This window comes from Condylura cristata, unplaced genomic scaffold, assembly GCF_000260355.1.
Source record: "Condylura cristata isolate star-nosed mole 26May11 unplaced genomic scaffold, ConCri1.0 scaffold00008, whole genome shotgun sequence".
Lineage (NCBI taxonomy): Eukaryota > Metazoa > Chordata > Mammalia > Eulipotyphla > Talpidae > Condylura > Condylura cristata.
Window position 1 is genome coordinate 21,459,057 of NW_004567109.1, and position 13,771 is coordinate 21,472,827.

A 13,771-nucleotide genomic window follows, 5' to 3' on the forward strand; every position below is an offset into this window, starting at 1 on the left:
GTCCTCCACGAGGAGCAGCACCGTTTCCAGAGCTGATTCCACCTCTGGACCCACCTTGACCACTGGAGTGTCCTCCACGAGGAACAGCACCGTTTCCAGAGCTGATTCCTCCCCTCTGGCTGGGTGGAGTGCTGGTCATCCCTCCCCTAGGAAGGGCTTTCCTCACTGTGCACTTGTGACCATTCACAGTGTGGTATTCCTGAGAGATGATCTTGTCTACAGAATCCTGGTCATCAAAGGTCACAAAAGCAAAGCCTCTCTTCCTGCCACTCCCTTGATCAGTCATGATTTTAATCATTTGGATTTCCCCATATTGCTGAAAATAATCTCTTAGGTGATGTTCTTCAGTGTTTTCTTTGATGCCACCGACAAAAATCTTTCTCACAGTCAAGAGGGCACTGGATCTTTGAGACTCTTCTTTTGGCACTGCTTTCTTGAGTACCACAGCTCTCCCGTCCACCTGCTGTGGACCTGCCTTCATGGCTGTATTCATCTCCTCCACTGTGGCGTAAGTGACAAACCCAAAGCCTCTGGACCGATGGGTGTCTGGATCTCTTATGATCACAGAATCTGTTACTTTCCCCCATTTTGCAAAATGGCTTTGCAGACTTTTAGCTGTTGTTTGCAAGCTCAGACCTCCAACAAAGAGCTTCCGCTGCTGTTCTGGCACCTTGGGAGGTCCTGATTTTGACATACGGACTTTCTCCAGGTTCATTCTACAGAGTCAACAGGCAGAAAAGCAATGCTTCTTTCTGTTTTTGAAGAAAGCAAAGATTTTACTGAATTGGTTTGTTTGCTAGGATAAATTAAGAGGAAGGGAGGGAGAGAGATGTCAGGGAGAGGACTAGGTGGGGGTCTCACACCTCTCCACCCATACCCGGTCTGCTATTTGGGCATCTAGCCTGGAACTCCATTAGCCCTGTGCCCTTCAGTCTTGAGGAAACTGCACAAAACAGGAGGCATGGTGAGGAGCAACTGGGGAGCCTCTCCCTGGCTGCCTTCCCGGCCTCACTCGGAGGCTGCTGAGATTGGATGCCTTGCCCTCTACCCGAGCTGTTGGTAGAATCACCAAGAGCATCGGACGTTGTCAGGTTCCAGTCCTATACTTTGGGTTGCAAACCAGGGGTGTCTGCAGTAGTCTTAGTTGCAAAGCAGGTAGATGAGTAGCACCTTGCTTCTCTGGAGGTCTCTGATGAGCAATTACCACCACCAGGACTTCCAATACTTCTTTCCTGCTTATTCTCTTCACCCAACTAGAGAAACCTCCCACTTCAGTACAGTTCAGACTGAATTCATTCAACCCAGATAGATGATAACCATGAAAGTTGAAGATATCTCATGCCTAAGACAGCAAAGATGTGCAGTTAGGGGGGATGCCAGGGAGGGAAGGCCCTTCCTCCAGGTGAGACTCACCAGAGCAGGGAAACTCTGCCGGCTGGCTTGCAGAGATGGTGGTCACTCCCAGGGCTGTTTTCTCCAGAACTAAATCTGTGTTGGGCACCCTCTAGTTATGTTCTCCTCTAGGGAGTTCCTGGATTGAGTTACACCCTGATCATCCAATCACCTTGATTCCATTATGGGTTTCCTCCAAACCTCCAAAGCATGCCCGGGAGGGTGGGTAGCTCAATGGATTAGCCCTTCTCTGCATTGATTTCCTTTAATCCCCCTAAGTAGGGTGGGTTCCAGTAGAAGGGGACATGTCTCAGCTCCTTAGCAAGCTACAAGATGGCAGGTATTTTTGGGGAGTTATTAAACATGTTACTCCAGCCCCTGACCAGATTAATTTCACTCACCATCCTTTAGTTAAATGCAAAAACTCATCTTTTTTTTTTTTTTAAATCATTCTGATTGCTTCCTTCACCTTAAGTTACTGTCCCCTTGGGTTCCATGACAACCAGGCCCTTGGATATCCTCCTCCTTCAGTTGCTCATTTCCAGTCCTCTTTGTGGGCTCCTCAGTCTGTATTGGGCCATCATGTTACTCCTTGGTCCTAGGTGCTGTCCCTTCTCGCTCCACACAGCTTCTAAAGGTTGTGTTTCTGCAGGTGTCCCAACTCAACGTTTATATTTCGTATCTCCTGAGATTCTGGCAGGCATAATGCCCTTGATTTTTGAAGAGGTCAAAACCAGGACCCCATCACCTTCTCATTCTTTCCCTCTCAGTCAAGCCTGCTCCCCCAGAAGTCCCCATCCACTGTTTCCTAAGCCAGAAACTCGAGTTCTCTCAGCCAGGGCAGCTGAGGCCCCTCTGCGGCAGCTCTGACCGCTGAGTCAGGGCGCTGCTGGGCCCAGTCGCAGCTCCACATGGGGTCAGGATGTTGTTTCCATAACATGATCCTAAATACGTTTTTCTGTGTCTTAAAAGTTTTCACATTTCTCCGCCCTCTACAGAATGAAGTGCATCCTCTTGGGCGGCTGATAAAGCCTTCCCCGGGGAGCTAGCTGCTCAGCTCTCCAGCAGCGTGTCCTGTGGAGACCCCCAAAACTCACTTCTTATGAGCTGTAAACTCAGCTGCACCCCCATTGCTCTCTGGCTACCAGGTCTTTGGGGTTACTCATTCCGTGCTCTCTCCCTCTACCTGAGTTAACCCTCCCTTCTCCCCTCTGGGCTCTCTCAGCCTTTTGGTTGTAAAGTTTTCAGAGCTATATTTATACTTTTTAAATTTCCTATAAATAGTGTATATTAATTTGCTAAAAAGGAAAACCATACAAGTTACAGTTTATTGATGGAATGGTAGGTGTATCCACTACAAAAATCACTAAATTAGCATGGAAAAATAATAAAAAAGAAACAAACATGGAAAAACAAAACCATTTGGACAGAAAATTCCAATTACTTGCCTATTTTCATCCTCTCATGTTACATTTGCCTCCTCTAAAATCTCATCAACTGCTTGCTAATACTTGTCTTGTTTTAAAAAAACAAACAAATGTACTCTGTGGATAAGATGGTCAGTGTGGGGCAAGCAGGAAGGGAAAGAGAGTGGGGTGGTGTATTCTGCAGCCTTGTGACTCGTGCGGCCCCCACCCCCGCACCCCACGCCCCAGCCACAGTGAGTGAAAGGAATTTAATATCACTTTTGAAATGTTAGGTTAAAGGTGCATTATTAGTGATTAAAGTTTATTTTTTGGTTTATGCTTAGAGAAGAAAAATAACTCCTAAGATGTAATAGCGAGACAACTGTATTTTTAATGTCCTAACACGTGCAAGCAATGTAGTCTTGGGATCTGATCTGGATTTAAGTATAGATTCTGCCATTTTGTCACTACTTCAAATGACTGTTGGAAAAATGTTCAGTGCCTGATATTAAGTTATTAAGTTATTAATTTTAAATTAATGTTTATACTGGTAAATTAATTGATAAAAAAAAAAAAGGCAGGCCTGGGTGCTGTGGCCAGCCTTATTCAGCTTCCCTCCTGGGTCATGGAACCAGCTTGCTACCAATTCCTACAAGTATGCCCTGAGAAGTTTCTTCCCTTCCCGAACCACCAAGCCCGGCATGGGCACCCTTCTCTCTGTTTCCATGGCACCAATGCCTACCTGGTCAGCACTGGTCACATGGTCTCTAATGAGAGTTTGCTTACTAGTGTCCTCATTAGATGATAATTATTTTGTAACCAAGGACTCTGTCTACCTTGTTACCTGCTGGATTCCCAGCATCTAGGAAGGCTAAAGAGAAAGTGGGAATGTGAACCTGCAATGCCTTTGGAAATCTTTATGAAATAAAAGCCTGCCCTGAAAGATGGTACCTCTGGGAAACCAGGGGTATGCCATGAGGCCCGGAGCTCCCCTCTAGAGTTGGAAGTTCGTATCCTGGCTCTGCCACTCCTCTGTGACCTTTGGGAGTACAGCCCAGATCACTTCACTTCTCCATGTCTTCTCCTCATTGGTAAAGTAGGAGCAGCATAGTGCCTACCTTTACAGACGAGCTGTCATCATACCCTACAATGTCAGTTCTGGGCCCTCCCTGGTGGCGCAACAGGTTAGGACGCAGCACTGCAAGCTAGCTGCAGCCACTTCAGTGTGAGCTTGATCCCTGCCCTGGAAGTGACCCACAGCGCGCAGCAGACCTCTCCTGACCCTCCTGCTGCTCCCCTCAGCAGTGTGCTTCATCAGTCTGCCTGTTCTGCTCCCCACTCTACCTCTGGTGAAACACCTCACTGCTCCTGCACCTCTGACCTGTACCCCATAAGTAAATTAATTTTTTAGAAAGATGTACATTTTGACACCAAAACATAAAAGTGTAAAATGTACAGTTTTTAACAAACAACAAGAATGTCAGCTCTGTAGTGGTGAAGCTCTTACTCTATTTTGTCTAATGCTGTATCACTTATGCATAGAACTGTGCCTGGCACCAAACAGATGATTTAAAAATCCAGTAAACTTAATAATTTCAGTAAACTTAACAGAAAATAGGAGAAAAACTCTAAATGCCCAACAATATAGACATGGGTATGATAGTAGATATTCTTGGAAAGGAATATGATCAGAAACTTAACATTTTTCTACTGCAATAGTGCTACATTTAATATTTTACCAGTTGAGTTTTTATAATAATCATACTAACATAGAGCTTATTATGTGCTAGGTACTATGCTAAGTGCTTTATATGCATTGATTCCTCTAATCCTGATCCTTATCTTATTAGATAAGATAAGGATAATCCTGTTATAATGGTGGAATCTTGATAAAAATGGGAGGTTCTTTGTCCCTCCTTCATTGGGGGAGGGTTGAACTGAGTGCCAGAGACTTTAAAGAACTAATTGGATGATTTTAGCCTCTTTTCCCCCTTAATCCTTCACTTCTGAAATTTCACTAAAATATTCCTTTTTCCATACATTTTGCTAAGTCTTGGGTGTAATCTTTCTGTTTGAAAGGTTTTTTTTTCCCCCTTTGGTGTTCTCCTTTTATTTTTAAAAAGATTTATTTATTTATGCATATAAGAACTAGGTCACAGGCCAGAGTTGTGGGGGTGAAAGAATACACCAGAGACAGAGTGGGGAGCAGAACAGGCAGACCGACTGAAATTCTCTACACAGAATTGGAAAGGAAGACATAGAGCAGGGTCTAGATTATCAATTCCAAAACAACGAAATGCTTTTTAAAAAATAATATAATAGTTTATTTTTACATCAATTTGTGCATTTTTCTATCTCAGTTGTAATCCCCCTGGGCTTCCCGTCACCAAATCACCCATGTGCCATCACCATAGTCCAGTGCATTTCCCTCCCCCCACTGTTTTTGATCCCATTCCCCACTCCACCCCCTCAAAATGTCTGTGGTATATAGCTGTTCGTTATTATTTTCTCACCTGGTCTGTTATACTCCTGCTATGGGAGAAACCATCCAGTATTTTTCCTTTTCTTTCTGGCTTATTTCACTAAGCGTGATCTTTTCCAGCTCCATCCAGGTTGCTGCAAAAGGCATGTGTTTATTTTTTGATTGCTGAGTAATATTCCATTGTATATCTGTACCACATCTAACACATGCAAAAGGCATGTGTTTATGTATTTTTTGATTGCTGAGTAATATTCCGTTGTGTATCTGTACCACATCTTTTTAATCCAGTCATCTACTTTTGGGCGTTTGGGCTGTTTTCGTGTCTTTCCAATTGTATATAAGGCAGCAATAAACATGGGGGTGCAGGTATCTTTTTGAATCAGTGTTTTTGTGTCTTTTGGGTAGATGCCTAGGAGTGGGATTGCTGCGTTGTAGGGAAGCTTCATGTTTAGCAGTTTGAGGAACCTCCAATCTGTTGGAAAGTTTTATCAGAAATGGCAAATTCCTTTGAGAACTGCTTTGAGCAGTCTCTCATCTCCAGTTTTTTTTTTTCTCTCTCTCTTCTCCAGTTTCTTCTGGGACTTCTGCTTCGTGAATATAGGAATTTCTCGACCTCTTAATTTCCCTATGAAACTGTGTGTGCATTTTCTGTTTGCCGGGTACATTTGGAAAATTTCCTTGACTTAATCTTCCAGCTCAATGATCTCATCTTGACCTTCATTCATGCTGCTATTATTTCAGATTAAGTTTTTAATAATATTTCTTTAGTTAGTTCTCTATGAATGGAATATGGGTCAAGTTGATCTCAGAGTTTTTATCTTCAACACTGTTGCAAAAATACTGTAAAACTAATATACATATATTAGTTGAATATGTATGTGTGTATGTGTATATACATATATAATATGAAAATCTCATCACTCACAACAACTTAAATGAAATAGATGAACCTGGAGGAAAGTATGCTTATTGAAAAAAGTCAGAAAAAAGATAGTGATGCTTTCGCTCACATGTGGTATATAGAGAAAGCAAACAGATGAACTAAAACAAACAAACAAACAACCTTTTGAACTATAAGACCAATTAATGGTTACCAGAGGGAAAGGCTGGGGGTTGGTTTATCAGGGAAAAAAGAGACTTTGATACCGTGAAGGATAAATCTGGACTCAGTGGTGACCCTACATATTGTCTGTTGTTTCTCAACAATGAACACCTGAAACTGGTAAAAGTTAGAATGCAATGTTACTTCAATTTTAAAATACAGTGGAGCTCTATCTTCAATTTTCTGAAAGAAAGTGATGTTAACTCTAAAACCCTATTCTCAACCAACTCATTCCAGGAGGGAGGCAGAAATAAACATTTTCACCCGTAGACCTCTCTGAATGAATGATTAGGGAGGGTAGAAGATTAATCTAAGAGGGATAAGTTGGATACCAAAAGTAGTAATAAAGAAAAAACAAAGTGTATTGGTAAGTTCACATGCCTGTTGATTAGAAAGTGTTTTCAGACACTTTTAGGAGGACATAGAACTAATGTCTCCTATGAAAGCCCCCAGCTGTTTCTTCCCCTTATCAGTGACCTTGGAAGCTGTGTGTCCCCTAGGGCTTAGGCACAGCAAGTATCTCTGCTTGTGAAGAGTGCCGACCTCCACTGGAGCGTGACACGAATGAGAAGTAAACCTTTATTGCACTAAGCCACGGAGATTCCAGTGTTTACTGTACACCATAACCTGCCCAACAGGATGACTATTCCTCTGCCTTCCCCACTATTGAGGGACTCCAGGGCCTGAGATGGGTACCTAGGGGACCATGGGCCCAGCACCAGGAAGGCGGAATATTGGGCAAGAGAAGCGCTTAGAGCAAGAGAACACTTGAGGTTGGAGGGGTGATGGTAGCTGCCGTCATTACATCGTGTCTCCTCTGCTCCCGTTCCATTTCCCAGCAGAATCACTTAATGGAAAGAGTATGGAATCAAGTGCCAGGAATTCTGGTCCTGTGTGGCTGAACAAGTGTCTGCTCCTACCCACAGTTTCTTCCCCTTATAATGGAGACGCCTTCCCTTTCTTGTGAACTTCTAATGAGAGGAACAGTGAGAATGGCAGGTCTAATACAGTGACTACACTCCGTGATCCCTTCCCTGCTCCAGCGCCTTCTTCCCCATGTGTCCACCCAAGGCCTGGCTTTGAGCAGGTCAAGGTTGGTGCTTGTTTTGGCCGCATACAGGGAGCTTCTCATGCAGAGAGAAAAGGGGCTTAGTGCAGGTTCTGGCAGTGGCTAGACAGGGCTAGAAGGTGCCATTCAGAGCTCCTTACAGGATAGGGCCTGGCCACCTCCAGTGTCACTCTCTGGGCCACCCTTATAGCCTCTACTGGGGAGGGACCTGCATCTTCACCCCTGCCCAGTCAACCCAGAATTGTTTTCATAAGCTCTGGATTTGGATATTGTCCCATAATGCCTACTGGGTGGCCTTGGGCAGCCCTCTTGGAGAACAAAGAATATCTATGTTAACTTCCAAGTCAAAATGTTACAGAATCTTGGAATCTCTTTGAGTAGAATCTGACTCATAATGAAATTGAGCAAAGAACAGATACAGAACACTGACCCCATTACAGAGGCCCTCATTTCTCAGCGGAGGGCCATGCAGAGGAAGATGCCCGTCTCTTTCCTGCTCAACCTCCTCTCCATGCCTCCCCTTCCCCGCCTGGACTCTCCACTCCCCCCCCCCCCCCCCCCCCGTCCTGCCTCTTGTCCCTATGACTTCCCTGTCTCTTCGCCCTGTGCCTGCCTCAGCCACTTGTTACTTGGACCAACCTGGCCCTCTTCCTACCCTGTGCCCAGGCCACCTTCCTCCCCTCGCCTTCCCATCTCCCTGCCTGGGTCACCTCTACCCTTGCCTGTCCCCTTACTCCCCCTACCAGCCGCCTTCCTCCTCTCCCTCTCCCTTCTATCCGGCACCCCTTCTGACTGGCGCCCCTCTTCTCTCACACCCCTCCCTGACTCCTACCCCCCCTCCTTACCCTCCATCGTCCCCCACCTGCATGGGTCGTGGGCTCAGATAGGACTCCTCTGCTCCTGCTTTGGACATCTGCCCCAACCAGCCCTGATGATACCCACACTCCATCATGGAGGTCTGTGTCCCTGGAAGCGGGCACTGGCTCAACCCAGAACTCGTGGGACTGCATACGTAGCACCCTCCTGTCTGTTGACACAGAGATGCCAGAAGATGACTAGCAGGCATCGATCTAGAGGGGCACCCCCTCGGGCCTCTTTTCCAAAATGGGGTTCTCAGCAACTGCAGCCCCCACCCTGCACCAGCCCATGTCCTGGGTATCTTGCAGCCTAAGGTTCGTGTATGCCTCCTTTGTCATTCCTTACAAAAATAAAGATCTGACTCAAGATCTTATTCTTCTCACAGAAGAAACTCTACAGGGAGTGAACCTTAGGGAAACTGCAAGTGGGCTTTGAGTTTTAACTATCCCTATTAATCTTAACACTTAAGTCATGGGCCCACTGATGTGCGCCATCCCGCCAGGTGGTTCCCGGTCCCCATAACCCTGTAGAAAGGTCAGCACCCAAATGCAAGGCTCAGAAAAACTTGGTCTAGAGCTCTCAGTTTCCTGCTTTTATTATCATTACTATTAAAGTCATTTTATTGAAGTAACATTGTATTTTAACATTGTATAAATTTTAAGTTGCTCATCCTTAAGAACTGTGGTCTGTGCTGCATCAAGCTCACCGCAAAGGTCCTTCCCTGCTCTTCACCATGCAGTGGGCTTCTTTTGCCCACTGTGTGCATCTCACTCCCTTTCTTCTGGTAACCACCCGTTTGGTCTTATAAAAGCTTGTTTTGTTTTGTTTTGTGTGTTTGTTTTGTCTCTTTATGTAGCACGTAAGAGTGAAATCAGAATGTGTCTTTCCCATCTGCTTTATTTCACTAAGCATAAATCCCTCTAGGTTGATCCATCTTGCTGCAACGGCAGGATTTCACCTGGTTTTTGGTTTTGTTTTTATAGCTGAGTGGTCAGTTGTGTGCCTGTCTTCATCTTCTCATCCACTTGTTTGTTGATGGCACATAAGCTGTTTCCCCCTCTTGGTCTTTAGTGCTCTAAAGATGTCATTTCAGGTCTGATGAGAAGCCAGTGATTTTTAAAAAAATAATATAATAGTTTATTTTTATAGCATTTTGTGCCTTTTTCCATCTCAGCTGTAATGCCCATGGGCTTCCCTCACCAAATCACCCGTGTGCCATCACCATAGTCCCATGCACGCCCCTCCCCCCATTTTTTATCCCACTTCCCATTCCACCCCTGTAAAACTATGTACCCCTTGTTTCTGGTATATAGTTGTTCATTAATATTATTATTTTCTCCCCTCGTCCTTTATATTCCTGCTGTGAGTGAAACCATCCAGTATTTTTCCTTTTCTTTCTGAAGCCAGTGATTTTTTTATATAGTGTTTCCTCTATGGGTCACTTTGCATCTACACAGTGTTGATCAGTTGAGATCCGCTGGGTCATAGAATACCTTTGTCTTCAATGAGGAAACTTTGTTTTAACCTCAGGAGCTGAAGGCTTAGTTACTTATTCTACTGAGCTCCTAACGTGCTTTTATCATTTGGCGAGTATGACATTTTATTGGGTTGTTGAACAAGTCATGACACCTTTTTTTTTCTGTTTTGACAACCCACTATTTCATGCTCATATCTCATGTACATCCCTATCATTTATAAAACTCTCAAAATATTTTTATATGTGTTTTGCAAAATACGTGATGTTATTTGTGGGCTACATGTTAAATTTTCAAATGTATCCCGCTCTAGATTTCAGTTGTCGTTGCACATCACCTGTGGCCAAATCACAAAAGACGAGGGAGAATGCGAGGACCTACTCTCTGAGAGGTCATGACTGAAGTCTCCTGAATAACTTCCTACCAAGCGCAGCATTTCATCTGTGTCCCAGGAATGATGCAGAATAATCTGTAATGTCAGTTTGTTACCTCTCAGCTCTAATTCGGTCCTTCATAACCTGCTCAGCAATGGCGGGATAGCGCCTTTAAGCACTTTCCCTCTGCGGTGAGAACTATATTGAGCTTTGTCAGTAGATGGCGCTGGAGAGCCGTCACAGGAGGAAGCACCGCCCCCTGGGTCCTGCGTGCTTCCCTGCTGGGACCGCACTGCTCCCGCGGGCGTGTGGGTAAGGATACCCATTACCATCCAAGGCCTGGCTGTGCAGCCAGAGCACACAGTGCTTGGGGTCCACAGCCCCAGGCCTAGCCCAGTATCCCCTTCACTCGCACACCTTTAGGACTGCTAGTGCACTGGTTCCTGGCACCCTGCCTCCCATGTGTGGCAGCCTGCCACGGTCAGCCTGCCAGGTGGGGCCTTTCCCATGGCCCACCAGACATGGGCATTTACATCCCAGGCTTCCCACTGTGCTGGAAAGTTGATAAGTGGCTAGGACTCTCCCACAGGTACCCCACATTCCAGCCACCAGCTCCATAAGGTTGTTTTCCGCTGTCCAGATTGTCGGCCATCAGCACACGTCACATATTAGATGTTTTTCAATAAGGTTTGAATCCCAGCTTGAGGGAGAGAAGCCTCCTTCAATTTGTTCCTTTTTTGGTTACTCTGTCAGCCTTAGAATTTTCTGTAGCGCCCCTCTTTATACCTTCACAGTTATACCCCTACTGGAGTTCTTAACATTAACGTGTCTTGTTCTGTCATCTGACTGAACCCTGATGTGTTCGTTAGACATTTGTACTGTTTCTAGTTGGGGGCTGTTAGGAATACAGCTGCCGTGAGCCTTCTGGTCTCAGGGTGAACCAATTTTCATTTTTCCCTCCTAAACAGCAAAGAGTAGAATTGCTGGACCAAGAGATGTCAAAATATGTTTTCCAAAGTGGTTCTGCCTCTTTATATTTTATTTCCATCAAAAATGCTGCTTCATCCCTGCCTTAATGCTTGATATTGCCAGACTTTTAATTGCAGGCATTCAGCTCCCTGTCCATAATGGTCACGAGTAGCTTTTCACCTGCTTATTGCAATGTGTATCTTTTCTTTCGTGATGTCTCTTCAAGGTTTCTATCCATTTTACTTGGGTCACCTTACTGAGTTGTCAGTGTGAAGTGTGAATCCTAATGGTGTTTTTCAAAGAGAAGACTTTAATGTAGATGAAATCCAATTAAAGTTTTTATTTTAGGGTTAGTGTTTTGTATGTTCTAAGAAACCATTACTTTCCATAAGGTTGTGAAGATTTTTTCTTTTAGAAGCTTTAGATTTAGGTCTATCATCTATTTGAGTTTTTTTTTAAAGTTTTATTTATTTATGCATACAAGAGCTGGGGTGCAGGCCAAGATGTGGGGGGCAAGAGGATTCACCAGAGACAGAGTGGGGAGCAGAGTAGGCAGATCGACTGAAATATACTGCTGAGGGGAGCAGCTGGTGAAACAGGAGAGGTCTGCTGCACCCTGTGGGTCACCTCCCTGGCCAGGATCAGGGACCGAACTCCTGTTTCAGTGACTGTGGAGAGCTTCATAGTGCTGCATCTTTATTTACCCTTTGCATCACTGGGGAGGGCCCTGTTTTGAGTTAATTTTTATGGATATAATGTGAAGGGTCAAGGCTCATATTTTTCTGCTTAATGTCTAGTTGTCACAACATGGTTTATTGAAGTTTTCTTGAATTCCTTTAGCAGCTTTGCGAAAAGTTGGTTGCCTACATGTCTTCCTGTACTCTATTCTGTTCCATCAACCTGTACAACAGGTCCTAGAATGTTTCATTATGTCAAGAAAACAATCTCCCTTTATTGAACAAAATGACATTATTCAAGGGCCTGCTTTCATTTTATGTCCCCTCACTTAAAGTCAGAAGTTTTCAAGAACCTGTCAGTGACCTGCAGTGAGGATTCACCGTATGTCTAACCTCAAGCGCAGACCATGGGTTTATAGTAAGTCTTGTAATCAGGTAACATAATTCTTCCAATTTGGTTCTTCTTTTCTGAAATTGCTTCAGTGAGTCAAGGTCCTCATTTAAAAGTAAATTTTAGTATCAGCATGTCAATTTCTACAGATACTAAAATTTACTTTTAGATTTTTTTAAAGGTTTATTTATTTATTCATACAGAACTGGGGTACCGGCCAGAGATGCGGAGGGTAACAGGATTCACCAGGGACAGACTGGGGAGCAGAACAGACAGATCGAGGAAGTACACTGCTGAGAGGAGCAGCGGGCAGGTCAGGAGAGGTCTGCCACGCCATGTGGTCACCTCCGGGGCAGGCAGGGATCGAACTCATGTGGAAGTGGCTTAAGCTTCTTAGTGCAGTGCTTTAACCCGCTGCGCCACCAGGGAGGCCGCTGCTAAGATTTTTTTTAATAAAAAACTTGAAATTCTAATTATCATCTTTATAGTAAAAATATTTTATTTGATTAAAAAAATTCTGGTTAATTCTAGAACTGGAAATGAGTTTCCAAAATGTTAAAGGAATCCTGCTAAGATTTTTAACAGAAGGTCATCAAATCTGGAGATAAATTTGGGGGCAACTGGCCAATTAGCAATATCATGTCTTTTAATCCATCAAAGTGACATGACAAACTCTCCATCTGATTTAACTTTTCTTACACTGTAACTCTGATCACTTCTCCCTTTGAACAGTCAGAAACTTTAAAGACCTGTGTGATTAGATCATCCCAGATCATCCAGGAAAATCTCCTTTTCTCAAAATCTTTAGTTTAATCATAGCTACAAGCCCCCTTTTGCCATGTGAGTGAACATATTCAAGGCTCCGGGGATTAGGATGTGGGCATTATTCTTCTGAGCATCTGCCAGCAGTGTTTGAGTTCGCACCTGTGTGTCCATTTAATGGACCCATGTACCAATTTACTGGTTACAGAATCTGCATGTAGTTGGGCCAGATAATGTCAAGACGTCTGCACAGATTGTCTCCATGTCCCTGCCATCACTCGGCATTATCTAGTTTTACCATTTTTGACAGGCTGTATAATAAGTATAAAGTGACATATCATTGTTTTAACTTGCATTCCGAATATAATGACTACAACGCTATTTTCATACAGCTGTCTGCTTTTGGTGTTTGTCTGTTCACTTCCGCTGCCCACTTGTTCTTTGAAGTTGTTGTCTTTTTCTTGTTGATGTGCAGGACTTCCTTGTATATTCTAGCTGGTAATCCCTTGCCATTTTGGACATTGTTGATGACCATTCTGTAATCTGTTTATGAATTTTTGTCCATGATGTCATTCATTAAATAGACTTTACTTTTAATGTAATTATATTACACAGTTTGCAATGTGTAAACTGTGCGTTTGAAATATTAAAAGTTCCTTTTTGCTCCTAGTTCATAAAAATGTTCTCTTTTTTCATAACTTTACATTTAACTTTCAATCTGGGATCTATTAAACTATGTAGGGCTTATCTTTGCCTCTTGGCTTCCATGGTGATACTTTTTTTTTTTTTTTTAGTTTAGATAGTGAACTAGATA

General features: G+C 43.8%; 1 protein-coding gene across 1 annotated transcript in view; it reads right to left on the reverse strand.

The window, feature by feature from the left end:
- LOC101621081 (heterogeneous nuclear ribonucleoprotein A1-like) overlaps window positions 1-694 on the reverse strand; it is a 3,215-nt gene extending 2,521 nt beyond the window's left edge. Inside the window, exon 1 of the mRNA XM_004679450.2 lies at window positions 22-694. Within this exon, the coding sequence (XP_004679507.2) occupies window positions 22-694 (673 nt within the window). The remainder of the gene's footprint in view (window positions 1-21) is intronic.
- Between the last annotated feature and the right edge of the window lie 13,077 nt (window positions 695-13,771).